Source organism: Antedon mediterranea, chromosome 4, assembly GCF_964355755.1.
Source record: "Antedon mediterranea chromosome 4, ecAntMedi1.1, whole genome shotgun sequence".
Taxonomy (NCBI): Eukaryota; Metazoa; Echinodermata; class Crinoidea; order Comatulida; family Antedonidae; genus Antedon; species Antedon mediterranea.
In genome coordinates this window covers 12,700,280-12,717,799 of record NC_092673.1, presented here as the reverse complement: position 1 = coordinate 12,717,799, position 17,520 = coordinate 12,700,280, and the positions used below count along the sequence as shown (strand labels likewise).

Here is a 17,520-nt window from a genome sequence, read left to right as displayed (position 1 = left end):
TCATGTGTTTTGTTACCTTTTCTAAAATCAATGATCATTTCTGTAGTCTTGTTAACATTTAATTTTAGATAGTTATTAGAACACCAAGTAGAAAAATAACTGACGTTATCAAAATATGACTTAGGGTCATCATGTTTTATCAGGCCAACTAGACCGGTGTCATCAGCGTATTTCACAGTAAAGCATTTGGTTAAAACTAGATCATATGAACATTTAAAATCATTAGTATATAAAGAAAATAAAATAGGAGATAAAACACAACCTTGTGGTGCACCAGTATTGCACATAAGTTTTTCTGAAATATTATCATTAAAACAGACGAATTGTTCCCAATCTTTTAAAAAATCATTGATTCATAAAATAGTAGCTGGATTTATACCCAAGACATTCATTTTCTCCATTAAAATATGAGGTTGCAAAGTGTTAAAAGCGGACAAAAAATCTAAGAATAAAACTCTGGCATACGAATTTGGCCTGTCAACATGACCAAGTATTTTATGTAATAAAGTTGTAACTGCATCTTCTACCCCCCTTTTGGAATGGTAGGCAAATTGACAGGGATCCAAGACTCTCAGTCTCACTTAAAATCTCATTCTTAATTAATTTTTCGAAACATTTCATAGGTACAGCGGGCCTATAGTCATTGAGAGCTTCAGGTTTATTATTCTTTGACAGGGGGTGAATTAAGGATTTTTTTTAAAAGTTATAATAATAACAGCAGCAACAACAACAACAACAACATTAATAACAACAACATTAATAACAACAATATTAATAATAATAATAATAATAATAGGAAAGATGATAAGAAAATGTTTTTTTTTAAATTAAAAAAAACAAAAACACTTCTAAATTCTGAACTGATCAAATCTTTTTAATGCCAATGGTTTTACTGACAATACTGCATTTGAATGCTAAAAGAATTATCAATAATGATGTGCCTGCTTTATACATTAATTAATGTATAGTGTTATTATTTTATAGTATTATCACCATCACCACCACTATATTTGGAAATAGCCACTATATAGTTTTTGCATTTCTTCTTTATTTTCCTAATAAATTTATAATCCACAAAGTATCAACCTTAAAATTGTTTTATTAATATTTGAAGTTATCAAAATTAGCCAAATCTAGAAATTTCTCTGACAGTCACCAGTTTTACAAACAGCATTGAATAAATATACAATACAAATTACCTTTCCTAAATGTTAGATGTGTAGTATATACAATACAAATTACCTTTCCTAACTGTTAGATGTGTAGTATATACAATACAAATTACCTTTCCTAACTGTTAGATGTGTAGTAATACAAATTACCTTTCCTAACTGTTAGATGTGTAGTATATACAATACAAATTACCTTTCCTAACTGTTAGATGTGTAGTATATACAATACAAATTACCTTTCCTAACTGTTAGATGTGTAGTATATACAATACAAATTACCTTTCCTAACTGTTAGATGTGTAGTATATACAATACAAATTACCTTTCCTAACTGTTAGATGTGTAGTATATACAATACAAATTACCTTTCCTAACTGTTAGATGTGTAGTATATACAATACAAATTACCTTTCCTAACTGTTAGATGTGTAGTATCTTCCAGCTTCTTCTCTCCATCAACTGGCTTCACTTCACATTTATAATTGCCAGCATCACCAAGTATAACATTCTTTATCTTTAAAGACAGAATGCTATTTTGGTAACTTGTTACTACAAATCTATAATCTTCTTTACAATTCCCAATCTCTGTTGTGCCATCTTCCTTAATCTTCTTCCACTTGTAACATGCTACTGGCATATATTCTGCTGGTCCATATCTGCACTTCATTTCAAAATTACTGACACCTTGTTCTGCTGAGTACTTTTGATTTACAACCTCAATCCCTTAAACATACAATTATAGATACAAATATTATGCAATTGATTTTTACAAATGTTTAATTTTTGTTTAAATTGGTAACTGAACTAATTTTATGCTGGGATACATTGTTTCTGTAGTATTTCAGATTGATTCAAATTGATAAACTCACAATAAAAAGATAAATTGGATACTCCTGGATACTGATGTCTTCCCTCAATGTTGCAGTTGTACTCCCCTGAATCAGATCTCACAGAATTTGGAAATGCCAGGCTGATGCTTCCTCTACCATTTGTAAACACTAAAAACACATTATTTAATTTATTTTTATACTTAAATTTCAAAGTATAATCAATCAATTTGTTTTTTGTTGTTTTTTTTTTGGCTATCCCACAACAGAAAGAAATAATATTTTCTAGTGACTTGTATAACTCCCTTAGATTTTTTAACCAAGATCATTTAACCTGTCAAAATTGTAATGAGGTATTTACACAAAGGCTGTGTTCAAACTCAATTACATGTGGTTTTTTTTTTCAGTTACGTTTACCAAACAACGCAGGTGCTTGTCAGTTTGGTAACCATTTAAATGTAAAGTACAAACATGGCAGACAACAATCATACACAAAAAAATGTGTTGCCCACGATCGGTCAGGACAAAAACAGGATGGTGTTTGTCCTTGGAGACCTCTAGACCGATCATGATATGAGCGACTCAGTATAAAATAGGCCTTTTTGTTCCCCCCTTTGTCTTTTTTAGTAAGTACTCAATATAATTTCTTTTTAGCGGAGTATTGGGATTTTAAATTATTGGTTTTATAGAGTGTGTTCTAAGTATTTGGTCTGTGATGAATATGGATCTATGACATATTGCAAGTCTGTAGAATGGTATGCACATTTTCGTTGAATTTCTAAGGGTTTTTGTGCGTTGCCTTTTTTTAGTTGCCTGCACTATGGCTATTGGTTGGTCGACCAATCGGTAAACACTAATAATAATACTGTATTAAGATTTATACAGCGCACATATCCACTAAAGTGCTCAAATTTGTGCACGCGACTGCAGCTTTCACACAAGGGAGGGGGTAATTGTCAAAGATGATATTGAGTCATGAAACATATTGCCTGTAACTTATTTAAATCAAAATTGTGATTAGGTTAAATTGTTTAAATAAAGGACGTGATCTAGTATCTCTCTTTGAGTTCGTTATTATTTTTGTAACTTATGTAGTTTTCCAGTATGTGTTGGATAATCAATCTGCTTAAGATACTGAACTGAAGTTATTCAGAGACTTGTTTAAATGTTAATTACATCCGGTCAAAGTAGTAAGTTTCCATTGATTATGCTTTATAATATGTTTGAATTAATGAATCAGAATTGAACATGAAAAGAATAATGTTAACTATCTAATGACAAGTCATTATTGAAAGGGTTGAGGATTATGGATGCATTAATCTAATATTGAAATAATGTTTTATGTATGTTTTCTATTTACATGAGCTTTTTAGTCAGGTTGACTTTTACTGTAACCTTTGTTTTTTATTCAATCTTTACAGAATTGAATGGTGTTAAATAAACACTCATACATTAAGATCGGTTGTGATATTGTACTTTACTTCTGTCCGCCTTGCCAATTGGTATTTCAAAGATTTTGAAAAAAACTGATAAAACTGATATCGGGTGGTAACTTGTAATTTCATCAATGTTTTCTTTTTTCTAGGTGGCCTCTACCACTGGACACCTGTGCAAGGAGTGCGGCTGCAGCTGCAAAAAGGTTTTTTTTAGCCTAGGCCTGACATTTTCCAAGTATAAGTGCAATTTATGAGGAGCTAGCACCTCTATTTTTCGCATTTTTTTAGTTCAGCCCCAACCATTGTAGGCAGGAAATGACTAAACATGTATTTAATGGACTTGTAAATGTAACTTCAGCAACTAATTCACTTTTCTAAATAAATCGCCTAAAATAACATAATGTGTGTCTAAATTTCATAGTAATATAAAATATAATATAGATAGTAATTACTTACTTGAGTAAGAAGTTTGAGATCTAAAAAAAATGAAAACAATTATTAGTACTGTGGGGACTAAAAATTTGCTTAAATGGTTGGAGTATAGAGAGTATAAATCTATATCTAAAAAGTTTCTAAACTAGAAAGCCACTCCGAGAGTGCATACCTCCGCCTACTGTAAAATTCTCCTACATAAGATTTCTCCGGGAAAAAATATATATTATATATTTGTGTGTGTCTTGATGCTGTTTGTGATTTAGGCTAATTTCACTACAAGCATGTGTATTTGGTGTAATGATTATGTAACAAGCCTTTCAATTAACAATAGCTTCAGTTGACTAAAAATAGAACAGAAACGCGAAAATCAAATGAGTGAATTTGAAAAGAAATAGGTTTTTTAAACTACTCGCATCAAAAAACTTGCACATTAAATCAAATTATGTTTTAAAGTTACAAATCACAAATTATAACTTTTGCCTCAAAAATGAAGTTTTTTGAACAAGTAGTTTTCGAGAAAATGCAATTTCAGCTTACTTGATACTTTAAGACTGCTCACCGGCTTTTGAAAAATTCTGTCCTATCTTTTAAAACTAGCAGGTCTGAAAAGTATATTAAAAAGTGGTCCAGAATTGGGACCATGGTCCCAAAATTTAATGGAATGGTCCTTGACCACATATCTACCTGTATATTCATTTTGTTAAAGATCTTGTAATTACTTTTTGAGTAATCCTGCTAACAAACAAACAGACAGACAAACAAACGCGACCGATTACATATACCTCCTTGGCGGAGGTAAACAAGCATGTATACTGTACTGTACCTTGTAATGTAAACAAAAATACATTGTAAATATTCGCAGGGATTTATAAAATGAAATCATCCTAAACTGCAAGATTTATCTACAGAAAATACATCTATGTTTTGCATGCTACTATCACAACTGAAGTAGAAATGGTATACACAAAATATCAACATTATGTAATGACTTTTTAGACATAATATTACCTCTGCCCATGAGGTTATTAATTTTAAAGAAAAATATAAATATCTATCTTGCGTTTACATGCAATTATTAATTAACCAAGGAGTTATGAAAAAAATACAGCTCAATGCAGTATAATCAATTATAAAATATTAACTGATAACAAAACATGAAAATGTCAAGCAAATTAGTAGAAAAAAAAAACAAAGCATTTAGCCAAAAGGAAATATACACAAAGACACTATACGTTTAAATGCTACAGAACACAGAACGTGTAATAAAATATTTGAACAAATCTTCTTCGAGTGAGTGAATTCAATGGGAGGTGCTTTTTTTTAGAGTGACAGTGTACTGACTAATTTCACTACTGTCTGTTTTGATAATTTAGTATTGAAACAATGTAAATACAGTAGGTAAGAGTGAAAAGCATATCAAATTAGGATTCTATTTGGTATAGCTTTGCTGTACTGTTCACACATGGTATTGTGGTACAGACATAAAATCAAAAGGAAATAAACATTAAATTTTTAGAACTGCAGCAGCTTCACCCACATAAAATGGATTTTAAATTTTGCCTAGAAATTATTTTTTAACTAATTAGAGCAAGCAATTTAAACAAATTAAGATTTGCTACACTATTTCAAAAATCATATCAAATCCATTACCTTCCATTTGAGTCTGTTGCTAGAACAATAAACATAAAAATAATACAATCTTTTAAAATGTTATGGTTAGATGTGGTGAGGGCAGGGCCAGGTTTTCAATTAACTGGACGAAAATTTTAAATTTGGCACTATATAAAATAGTGTTTGAAACTTCTTGATTTCTTTATATACTCCCACTATAACATTATTATCCATATTTGAATCAATCAATCAATACCATCAACCAATTAATCATACAGCTTTGGAATAGGCCTAGATAGAACAATAAAATGATATACAAACTAGAATTTAATTTGTCACTTTGATGAATTATAGGTGACATTTAATTTTTAAAAATGATGCACGTACGTTAAAATACAATCGCAAAATGTTGATATATGCCATCGTTTGACCTGATGCCTATATGCTTATAGTCTTGAGTAGGTGAACATTTTTTTGGTATGATGACGTTATAAAAAAAAACTTGAAGATTACAATTTCGGATGATAATGAATAATAAATATAAAATTTGGAAGAAAATTTTGAAATTTGTATAACTTTAACGAAAGAGAAAACTACTTTTTAACTTCAATTGGCCATATGATAACGTCAAAACATTCAATAGTTTCATTGAAAAATATTTTTTGTTCAGAATTTATGAAGTCAAATAACAAAGTTTCCTGCACATCTACAGCTATAGGTCAATCTTTTTTCATAATTAAAACATTTAAATTAAAAAAATGATTCATATACGTTAAAATACGATTGCACAATGTTGATTTATGCCATCTTACGATTTACTTGATATAATGACGTTATCAAAAAAACTAATGACAATTTCGGAAGATAATGAATTGAGAAAATTAATATAAGATTTGGAAAAAAATTGGCAAGTAGAGATGAAAAAACTATAAAAAAAATGGTCATATGATAACGTCACAACATCCGAAAGGCTTAATTTTTATATGAATTCATATCCAAATTTCATTGGCTTTGATAATGAATTATAATTATCAAGGCGGTGATTATGAAGAGCTGTGAGATATTCAAAATATGATGAAGGTGAAATTACACGACCTACGTTATTCAAGTTTTTACATGTGATGATGTCATCAAAATGAAACCGCTGGCAACTTATGAGAAAGATAATTAATTGAGTAAGCACATACTGAAATTTGAGCACAAATCAGGTTCAAAATAACCGAGATACTTAATGTATGTGATAATCTATGACTATAGAGAAAAAAATTGCCATTTGATGATGTCACATTTTGTATAAGTTAAAAAAATAAGTTAAAAAGGAATTATTTGTTTTCCACCATTTTCTAGCTAATTCTGTGTTTTCTAACGATTCCATGCCTTGTAGAGTTGTCCCTTTTATGTATTCAAAATCATACAAAAATTCTAAAGCCAAGTTAAATGATTTTTTGGCCTAAATTAGTATGTATATCTCTCCAAAAATTCTGTCAAGAAAAAAGGGTCAATGTTTGTTATTGTTAACAATATTGGCAGATCTGTTGGATTTTACGTCCATAATCACAGTAATGTTTGGAAATTTCTTTTTGTATGCTAAAAAAAGTACTAATGAACGACAGTGAAGCATTTATATTATTTTAACTAAATATTATAAATTACTGCACTATAACTTGTTCAAGATAAAGATTCATTATAAATTAATTATTTTATAATAAATTAACTCAAAGATTATATTTGCCATTTATTAGTTGTTAAAAAACATTAAAAACTATAATAAAAATGTAGTAGTTACTGTTAGTGTTACATTAACATGATTTTTTGCATATAATTGCCTTTTTAAAGCTTTTAAATTAAAAAAATATTCTTAATTTGAAACTGATACTGAAGAGGAGTCCTTAAAACCAAGAATAAGAGAATTACTTTACCTTCAATAATAAGTTGCGCAATGGAGAAAGGTTTAAGGGAACCTAAGAATAAAACTTTTTGTTGGATCAATAAACATTAATACAAACACTAAAATTAAAAATAATAAATATTAACTGTGGAACCAAATGAATATATATTTTCCAATACAATAAATACCTGAAGTTTAAATTGCCTAAAGATTAAATAAAAATGAGTGATTTAATAGAAAAAATTAAAAGTAAAAATGATGGTACATATTTAATAACACATCCTATTTGTCGTATTGCTATGCACGTTTAATTTTTGACGTTTTGTAAAAATACTGCATATATTATTATATTTTTATATATATTATATTATTATATAACTTTAAAAACATTGAACCTGCAGTTCATTCCTGTTATAAATGTATGTTTTATGGTTAATTATGATAAAAAGAGAGAAACAATGCACTAATATTGATTGTCCTCCCTTAGTTCTGTAGGCTTCTGGGTAAAAAGTGGTAATGACGTAGTAGTTGTAATATATTGCTATGCACATCATTGATCATTGATGCTGCTCAATTGTGTTCTGTAATATATGATTTCATGTTCTGGATACCTAGAAACCGCAATGTTTGTGTCCAGTGTCACATTTATTTAGCTGTACAATCTACACAATTTAACACCTAAAATATTACAGTAGTTATGTGTAGTGTGTGACCTTAAATTAGGTTGAAAAAAACATAGTTCTAGCGGTTTTAATAACAGTTACATTTTTGTGATAATAATATAATGTTTTTGTTTGGTTTCATAGATTATTTCAGAATGCATAAACTGTCTATTGATTGATTGATCGATGGATTGGTTTAATGATCTGAGGTTAAGTGCAAGAATTAATAAATTAATAACACAATAATGGCAACGTTTACCTCCTTCAGCTGTGTTTTTATCATTTCCATCTGATGTTTGTTGATGTTTTGATAAAAGATTACTATATTCAGTACCATCTGAACTTTTCTTTGAAAAAAAAAAAGCAAACAAAATAGTTTATAATTAGGAATGATTAAAAAATACAAAAAAATGAAAATTTTATTAATTCATATAGTTGATTGATTGCACTGGTATTTAATCTTTAACTATATTGTATAAGTATATTTAATATGGTCAAATTTAATCGTGTATAAAACCACTGTTTAGTTTTAAATTTAAAAAGTTGCTAGTGTAAGCTGTTGATTTCATAGTACAACTGCGAGTGATTTTGGTGAATAATTAATTGCTTAAGCCTGTTTTCCAGTCGACGTTGGGTCAACCTGATTCAACAATTTTATTGGAAAAAAATCAATGCTAAAAAAATATAAAAAAATCATTAATCGCGAAAAAATGTCCAAGGCTGGGTTGAAAGATCAAAGCTTCTAACTTTTGTCAATTTTAAATGGTCCGTGTTTTGGAACACTTCACGTCCGTGTCCCAGCAATGCTGGGAAAGGACCAAGAAACCATGAACGATCACGTAGAAATGTGCAAATATTAGCGGTCTGGTTCACAACTTTGCATTTACAAAAATTAGATGCAACTCCGATTGGAAAACAGGCTTAAGCAAACAAAATAGTATACAAAACTAGATTTAACTCATCACTATGACGAATTATAGGTTATATGCATTGATTTAAATAAAATTTTGTCAAAATATTTAATTATTTATAATATATGAAGATAGGATCTTGCTAATGCAAAATACAATAGCCTGTGTCACAATCCGATCAAAGATCCCTCCACGTATAATACCCTTGTTACATAATAATAAAGACATAAATTACTGTTTCTCTAGATTTCATTATACATCATGCGTATACTATATACACTAAGAAATAAAATTGAACAAATAATACAGATATATATGTTTACATACTTTATACCGCTCACATTCGGTTGAGAATTAGGTTAGGCCCCTCTCTAACTAGGCCTAGCTAGAAAGTATTCAGTATGTGGTGAATATTGACTCAACAAAGCTCTTATTATCAATACATTACATTTTAGCATTTTAAATCAAAATGTATCATAGTTTTTAATGAATAATAACTGAAATTCGTTCAATTTTTAATTCCATTCGATGTTATTTTCCATCGCCAGTACCCATGACTGTTTTAGGTAGCGCATGGTTGATTGGTCTTTTTAGGGTCACACAACCAATGATTTACGTCATCTACCACACACACGTCATGATGACGTCATTTCTGGGTAGATGCATAGGCCACGCCTCCATAAAGGTTATCAGCCAATAGGGAAAAAAATAGAAAAGCTTTCGGCACTTTCAGCGTGTCACACACGATCTAGGGTGGAAGGTCAGATCCAACGGTAACGGACTGAAATGGCTTTATTTTCTGATTGATAGGTGTCATCGATGTTGTTATTTTCGTAAACTTAAGTTCAATACATCATTGATTTTTAACTGGGGGTTCGGTTACATTTGGAAATGGATTTTTCTACAGTAAGAATAGGATATTTTTTGGGACTTTCAAAAACGGCAGGTTTAGCGGTCGGTTGAAAAAAATAATTTATCCAAAGATTGATTTTAAATCAGTGAAATCTATTATATGAAACCAAACTCAAAGACAACTGATTTGGTCTTGTTTAAAGTTTTCTTTATCTTTTGTAATCATAGCAAACCTTGACTTCAAATTTATCAGGAACTGTTTTTGGTTGTTGTGCAGCTTCAGTTGCTTCAGCTGTGTTAGGTGAACTTGATTTAATTATAACAGGAACCTCTGCAGGAATTTCTCTTTCAATGACCATCATTTGGTGCTCTTCAACATTACTTTTAACACAATAGAAAGCAAGTATTGATTTTTAGTATTTTTAAGTATTGCTAATATAGGCCGGCGGAACACATACATACATATTCAACACTATTTACAATTTTGCGGGCCAAAATGAACAATGCATATTTTGTCCTTGGGGAAGTGCCATGAATTTGCGTGTTCGATAACCGGCGGCCGAAATGATCAGACACCTCCCACCTGTAACCGCAACTTAACCGCAATTTTTTAATCATGCATGTTAATATTTATTATGTATTTAAAAAAAAAAGTTTGTAATAAACTCACCTGCAGCTTTCATGTTTCTTTTTACCTTTACTTTTGTAAACAACTGCTTAAAAAATGAAAAAATTGTGACTGAATCTTACATTTGAGGCATTGATTGACATACAAAGCCGTGTTCTTCATTCAAAATTCACAATGTGAAGTAAAAAAAGTGCAATACATAGCATTGAAAAGATTGGAACATAAACAATGAGGACCCTTGGAAACAGCTTTTAGGCTTATTTCTTAATAAAAAAAAGTTTATTGACAAATTTTTGAATTATTGTATTTTATTTACTGAATGAGAGCAGTTTATTAATCAAATAAACACAACTTAATAAACGGGCAGACCAGTACTGATCTACTCAATAAATGAAAAAAAAATATATATCTCACATGATTTGTTATAGTATTCAATACAACAAAATCCACAAAAGTAAAGACAGCAATAACAGACAAACTGACAGACCATTTTACAACTACTGAATTGTGTTTGACTTGAACCAAGCACCTTGTCTTCTTTCTTTATTTCAAAAGTCTTGAACCTTGCAATACTTGGACGGTATGTCCAACTCATCATAAATGGTTCATCACTTTCAACTCTATTAATATCTTTATTGCTCAACTCAATTTTCTTGTAATACATAAAATCTATAAAAAAAAATGTGTATAACAATCCTTACACTTACAGGATCAACATTATAAAAAGGACAAATAAAATATATTAAAATTTAAACTTTATACTTTAAAGACCTACAATTGTTGAAGTTTTGTAAAAATAATGCATACTAATATTACTTTAAAAAAACATTAAACCAGGTAGTTCCTTGTCTTAAATGTATGTTTTATGGTTAATTATGATTAAAGGAGAGAAACAATGCACTACCTAGGTAGCGCTTGTGTCGAATGTCCTCTCGTAGGCGGTTTTAGGCCTAGCCTAGCTAGGCTTAGTATTGCAGGCATAGCTGGGTTATGCTTGGTTTCCACTAGAACGTAACGCAAGGACGTAAACGCAACGCAAGCATTTTAACCAATGACAAGCGAAGTTATAAACAGTTAGCAATCACAAGCGAATAAGCCATCGCTTGTGATTGGTCAATTCACTTGCGTTTCGTTACGTCCTTGCGTTGCGTCGCTAGTGGGAACCACGCTTAAGAGAGGTAACGGTACGGTAGCTATATGCCTAGCCTTACGTTGTCTCATTGCTGAATTAATTGTCTTTCTTTTTTTTTCCAGAATCTGTTAATACAAATTGGGGAAGACCTGGTATTTTCCCTGAACAGTTACGGTTCTATTATATATGTTTACTATTTCACACGATCGATTGAAGTGGGTGTATCACATCACAATATGAAAATATAAATCTGTGCGGGATGCATGTTGGGATTTATAGCTTAAATTATTATGTACAGTATTATTATAGTATACATTTTTACATAAAATTTAGTATGTGTCCTTAAATTAGGTAAAAAAAAATCATAGGTCTAGTGTCTTTAAAAATGAAAAATATATTAAATTAATATAGATTAATAATTATAAATTTTTACTTACAAACAAGAAGCAGTAACCATAGCATCAAAGCAACAAAAATCAAAATAATCAGGGTGATGAGGAATGATCCTAAACCGTCTGAAATACCTAAATAAAAATATGATTTACATTTCCATTATCATATTGGCTGACTTTCTTCAATTTTAATGATAAACACTAAAAAAATGGCAAAAAATAACAGTAATTTTACTTCTAATTGGCCATGTTTCGCGGGTTGTTTCGTACGTCACATATCAACTAAGCATGCCTCCTTTGTTGTGTACCGTATACAAACACCATACCGGGTCGCAGAATTCAAACAAAGACTGATCGCATCGTTGGAATTTTAATTACTGTAATTATTACTCGAACATAATGAATTTCGTGAATCACAGTTAGCTCAGTGAGTAAAACGCTGTGGCCATTGCTATCAATGCTCAGTACAGTCAACTTCGAATCCGTGAAATGTGTAAATAATAAATATCATCGCTTAAAGTAACAAATCAAAACTATACTCTAACCACAATACAAAAGTAGCAAATAGGTATTAACAAAGCTCGCTCACCCTCTAGTGAGTGTATGTGAATGGTTCTCGAAAACATGACCACGCCCCTGGAACCAGAGACCCGGGCAAGACCTACGCATATGACTACTGAATTATGCATGTGTTTGACGTTTCATGCGGAGTCCCCACATCTACAAAAAAACAAAATACAGGGAGATCGCAAAGTGGACCAGAGCCTAACTTTACGGCCAAAGTTTAAAAATCTAACAATTTTATTTTAAAACCTTTGATAATATCTTCCTAAGACAGAAATATGGAACAATATCGTAAATGCCTCTAAAAAGTTGTAGGTACACACAAAAGAGCTAGGGTGAGAAACCGACACAGAGTTGGTGACATGTGTTTTATACTGTGTATACCTATTTCAGAATTAAGCATAATATATTATATTTATATAGATATTTAATTTAATCTTAACTAACTTTACTAACTAAATAAATATTTTCACCAACGGCCAAATACTTAGTTGAAACCAGGAAGTTGCAAAGTGATGACTCACTGACATTATTATTTACGAAATTATTTCTACCGCATACGGTTAAAAATCTACCGAAGAAATCAGAAATTTTGTTTTAAAACCCTCTATAATATCTTCCTATAAAGAGAAATGGAACACTATCATAATATCAAACACTAATGTTACTCAATCTATGTTTCGCGGTACATCTGAGATATATACCATATCAGCACTGTTTCTATAATCACAGTATGATTTAGATACTGTAAGGTGAAGATCATTACAAAAGTTTTTCCATTGTGCTCACCTATTTCAGCATAACTTATATATAGTGATTATAGAATGATTTATTTATGACTCAAAATGATGCCTTTCTAGTTTGTATTTTAAAAATTAATTAAATAAAGTAGACAATTTCGATTGATATTTAGTCTATTAAATTATGATATTATACTTACTATATACAGTTAGAATAGATGGATTTGAGCTTATAATATCTCCATCTGGTGTTCGTATCTCACACTGAAATCTTCGTTGAGAATCAGATCTCATTGGCTGTGAGATCACCAAGTCAGCTTTCACTGGTGATATGTTTAATGTAAAACGACCATTTTCTAACTTCTTATCATTTACAAGGTTAATGGTATTTCCATTTGCATATACTTCATCCCATTGTATTTCACCAGGTGCAGAAGTAACTTTTAAAAAATCACAAGTCATCACCACTTCGACATCACCTTCCTTAGCTGTCTGGTCAGATATTGTCACCAACTGACAATGCGCTTTGAAAAAAGAAAAACAACACCAAATATAACAATTGAAATGAAATTTTATTGATAGAAAACAAGATAAAAAATTCCAATAATTTGTTAGAATATATAAAATATAATAAGTTACATGAAAAACAGCTCACCTGGACTAATGATATCCAGCAATATTACTATAAAATACACAGCTACTAAAGACTGAAAAAACAAAAACAGAAAACCCTATTAGTTTTAATTGTATGACACTTTACATGTCATGTTTCAAAATAAATGTTAAGGCATTATAAGACATAGACATTTACCGTTTTCCAAAAGGAGATAAATACCTACAGTACATGATGATATTGTTTCTTACTAATTGTTCCAAGTGACAATCCCTTTAAAGATGTATTGTTCCCCAAAAACACAGAGGTCCCAACTTGGGAAAGTCCATTCGCAGGAGATTTTGTCGTGAACCACATTCAATTCATCGGGGCGTCGAAAGTCAACGCGCGGGGAATCGAAAATCAACACGCGTGTCGTTTACGTCTCTTAATTAACTAAATATGTTACATATACAGTATATACAATATTTACACATAAGTTGGCTTAATTTTTACATAGGTTTATACATCAGTATTTTTACATTCTAATATTTTTTTTATGGACACATCCTCAGTACAAAAAATGTAAAAAATATATACTGTATTTTAACTAAAATTCAGTATATAAAATAATTTAACTTAATTACATAATGTACAATAAACACATGATAGTATTGCCCAATAGAATTTACTCATTTTTTTTAGGCACAGGCCTAGGCCTAGCCTAGGGCTTCTACTTCTAGGCCCTAGCTAGCTACCATTTTAAAACCCCAAAACAATCGAAATAACTATTCCGAATCCGTCTTATGCTACATTACGCGAGTTAACATATTATTTCAGATGAAAAACATTGAGTTTTATATTGTTTTATCCATACGTAATTACACTGGCATTAAAGATATAACATTAAAATGTAGGCCTTTTATGAGCTATTTCGCCGATTTCTTATCGCTGGGAAATTCCCCACCAGCGACATTGACCGATCGAGGAGTAGGCCTAGCTAGGTAGGCTAGAGGCCTAGCGTGCATGCCGGAACGGGTGGATTATTGCTATATAAATAACTAGTTTGAACAAAAGAGCTTACGAAAATCTTAGGTAAATTTTTATTAAACGTAGGCCTACTTGCTTGGCGAATCCATGCCTTTTAAATCATTTAACATGTTCGTATTATCGGATCGTACAGTAAAACCAAATAAAACACCGCCTCAACAACCTCGTGCGATGTGCGATCTGTTGTTCTTTGCAGCGGATCAACATTGGTAGAGTTCATTAATTATGAGGGTGTTTAAAAATGTAATAACTATTAAAAACGTGTCTCAACCACTGTGTAATCAAAGCGTTTATTTAGTTAAAACTTGGATCCTCCCAAAATTGATAATCGCGTATTCCGGTTACCACGTGATTGATTCACGGTTGGTTGCACGCTTCTTTTTTTTCTACGTCCGGCGTGTAGTACCGTGCAGGTTTATATTGTTACGGTTTAACAAAGGCAGTGCATACAAATAAAAATACAATAATAGACCACGGAGACTGCATGAATAGACATTGTTTCAACATCCTGCCTCACTTTTGTCTGGTGACTATTGTTGACCTGGGCTGAGCCTGGGTGTAACCGTAAATCAATTTGGCCAAAAATATGGGGAAATTTGAAAATGCGGTAAAAAAATCAAAATGCGGTAGAAAACGTCGAGATAGCGGTAGCGCGGTAGATGGGTACTAAAAGCGGTAGACTACCGCGAGTAGCGGTAGACTTGGGACCTCTGAAAACATGAAAAATGAAGATAATTAAAATCATTTTCAAGTTTCAATCAAGTTACCCTTCTTCAATTTTCACTTATAAAATGAAAAAAAAAACAGTTAAATTTAACCATTAAGACTATAAAAGCAGAAACCGAGACAAAATATGGCATCAATCAGAGGTGATTCGATAGGGTAGGCACAATTTTTAAGTAAAAGAAAAGCCATGTGGACGTGGAATACTTCGGTTCACTTCCATTTGTAAGAATAAACATTTATAGGATGATTTATGTAGGCTATAACTATATTGTTATATCTTTATAACATTTGAAGTGTAGGCTCTACGTTAATTGTTTTCTTTCATTCTTAGTGTGCAAAATTATACATTGGCTAAATGTTTTCTTTTGTTAATTCGCAAAATATTTGTATGGCCATTTTCTTGAACAGTGGTCATACGGAGTCTCAACTTTTAGAACTTGTTCATTAGAGTGTGATATAAATATTTTGATACTAAGCAAGACAATATCCGCTAGTTATTAAAAATGTAAGTGTGCTCCACACAAAAATGTTTGTACGAGCTATAGGTTAAATATCAAAATAAAGTGTTTTTTAACATTTTGTGTATTTCTGTTATGTATTGTTAGAGCAGATATAACTATATATTTTGTTAGTAATTTGAGACTAAAATTATTACTGGTTGCTGAGAATAATACTTTTCTTGACCAATGGTCAAAATTAAACAACAGTCATTTTTAGCAAATGTTGAGAGTGAATAGAAATAGAGTATTTTGACACCAACTACGACCATATCCACCCATCAATTTCTGAGATATGAAAATTGTGCTCTAAGCCAAAAATGTTTGTGCCAGTTATATGTCAAAGGTCAAAATTAGGGGTTTATTGACAGTTTTATAATTTTTATTACATTAGAACAATTGTAACCATATGCTATGTGAGTAATTTGAGACCGGAATTATCACTTTTTGACCAGTGGTTGCAGAGATATTCATATGGCCAATTTCTTGACCAGTGGTCAAAAAATGTGTTCACTTTTGGCAAAAGTTTTCAATCAGAGTGCAGGGCTCGCAGAATTGCTTGCTCGTTTGATCCCCGAAGCTATCCCAGACAGCAGTGATTTCAGTAAGATCTTGGATGATACTGTTAAGTACCTTGATGTGAGATTTACAAACTTCAACGAAGAACCATTGTCTTGTTTCAAAATATTTAACATTTCGAAATTGCCCCATGATAGGCAGGCTATGTCAACCTATGGTGACAGAGACATTGAACTGCTTGTAAAGCATTTTGAATCAGTGTTGACAGATGATGAATTTAAAGCAATCCCTGATAAATGGTCAGATTTAAAAATGTGGATGTCAGCCCACAGAGGAGTTGGACGATTTCTTGATTTATATGGGGATCTGCTAAGAGAGAATCCACCTCATCTGAGTAAAGCTCTTGTTGTGATGCAGGCCCTTCTCACTCTAAGTCCATCCACAGATGCTTGCGAAAGGGGTTCTCCACTATGAATCGGGTAAAAACATGCCACAGAACCTCCCTATTACCGGACACATTAAACAATCTAATGCAGATATCTGCAGATGGATGTATTGTTGAAGAGTCAGGGGATTGCAATATAAAGACTTCGTCTTAGGCTTAGATCTAAGCCTAAGCCAAGCCTAAGCCCCTCGCAAAAGTCTTAGTTAAGCCTCTCAGCAAAGTCGATTGCAATATCGCGGTCTAAGCTAAGCCCAATAGAAAACCTTAGTTACCACCGTTGAGGGCATTATTTGTGTTTACAAAAATAATAAAAGCTATCGTAAATAGATAAACGCCCTCAAGCTATAGACAAATAACACATGGGTAAAACTCGCGCGTAAAAAGTGCTATCAATCATTAAATGACTTTTCTAACAACCAATAACAACACGCCATTTACTAC

The 17,520-nt window shown here is 31.4% G+C and overlaps 1 protein-coding gene across 3 annotated transcripts in view; it reads right to left on the bottom strand.

The window, feature by feature from the left end:
• The window catches only part of LOC140046686 (uncharacterized), a 48,008-nt gene that overhangs the window by 19,890 nt on the left and 10,598 nt on the right, over positions 1–17,520 (bottom strand). For 2 of the 3 annotated variants that reach the window (XM_072091394.1, XM_072091392.1), the window contains exons 2-12: positions 13,906–13,957; positions 13,451–13,774; positions 11,992–12,078; positions 10,837–11,091; positions 10,465–10,507; positions 10,028–10,175; positions 8,291–8,378; positions 5,521–5,539; positions 3,892–3,911; positions 2,042–2,170; positions 1,581–1,895 (exon numbers count right to left, since the gene is read on the bottom strand). In XM_072091394.1, the coding sequence (XP_071947495.1) occupies positions 1,581–1,895; positions 2,042–2,170; positions 3,892–3,911; positions 5,521–5,539; positions 8,291–8,378; positions 10,028–10,175; positions 10,465–10,507; positions 10,837–11,091; positions 11,992–12,078; positions 13,451–13,774; positions 13,906–13,957 (1,480 nt within the window). Of the gene's footprint in view, positions 1–1,580; positions 1,896–2,041; positions 2,171–3,891; positions 3,912–5,520; positions 5,540–7,557; positions 7,574–8,290; positions 8,379–10,027; positions 10,176–10,464; positions 10,508–10,836; positions 11,092–11,991; positions 12,079–13,450; positions 13,775–13,905; positions 13,958–17,520 lie in introns of all 3 variants that reach the window. The other variant, XM_072091393.1, reaches the window with a different exon arrangement.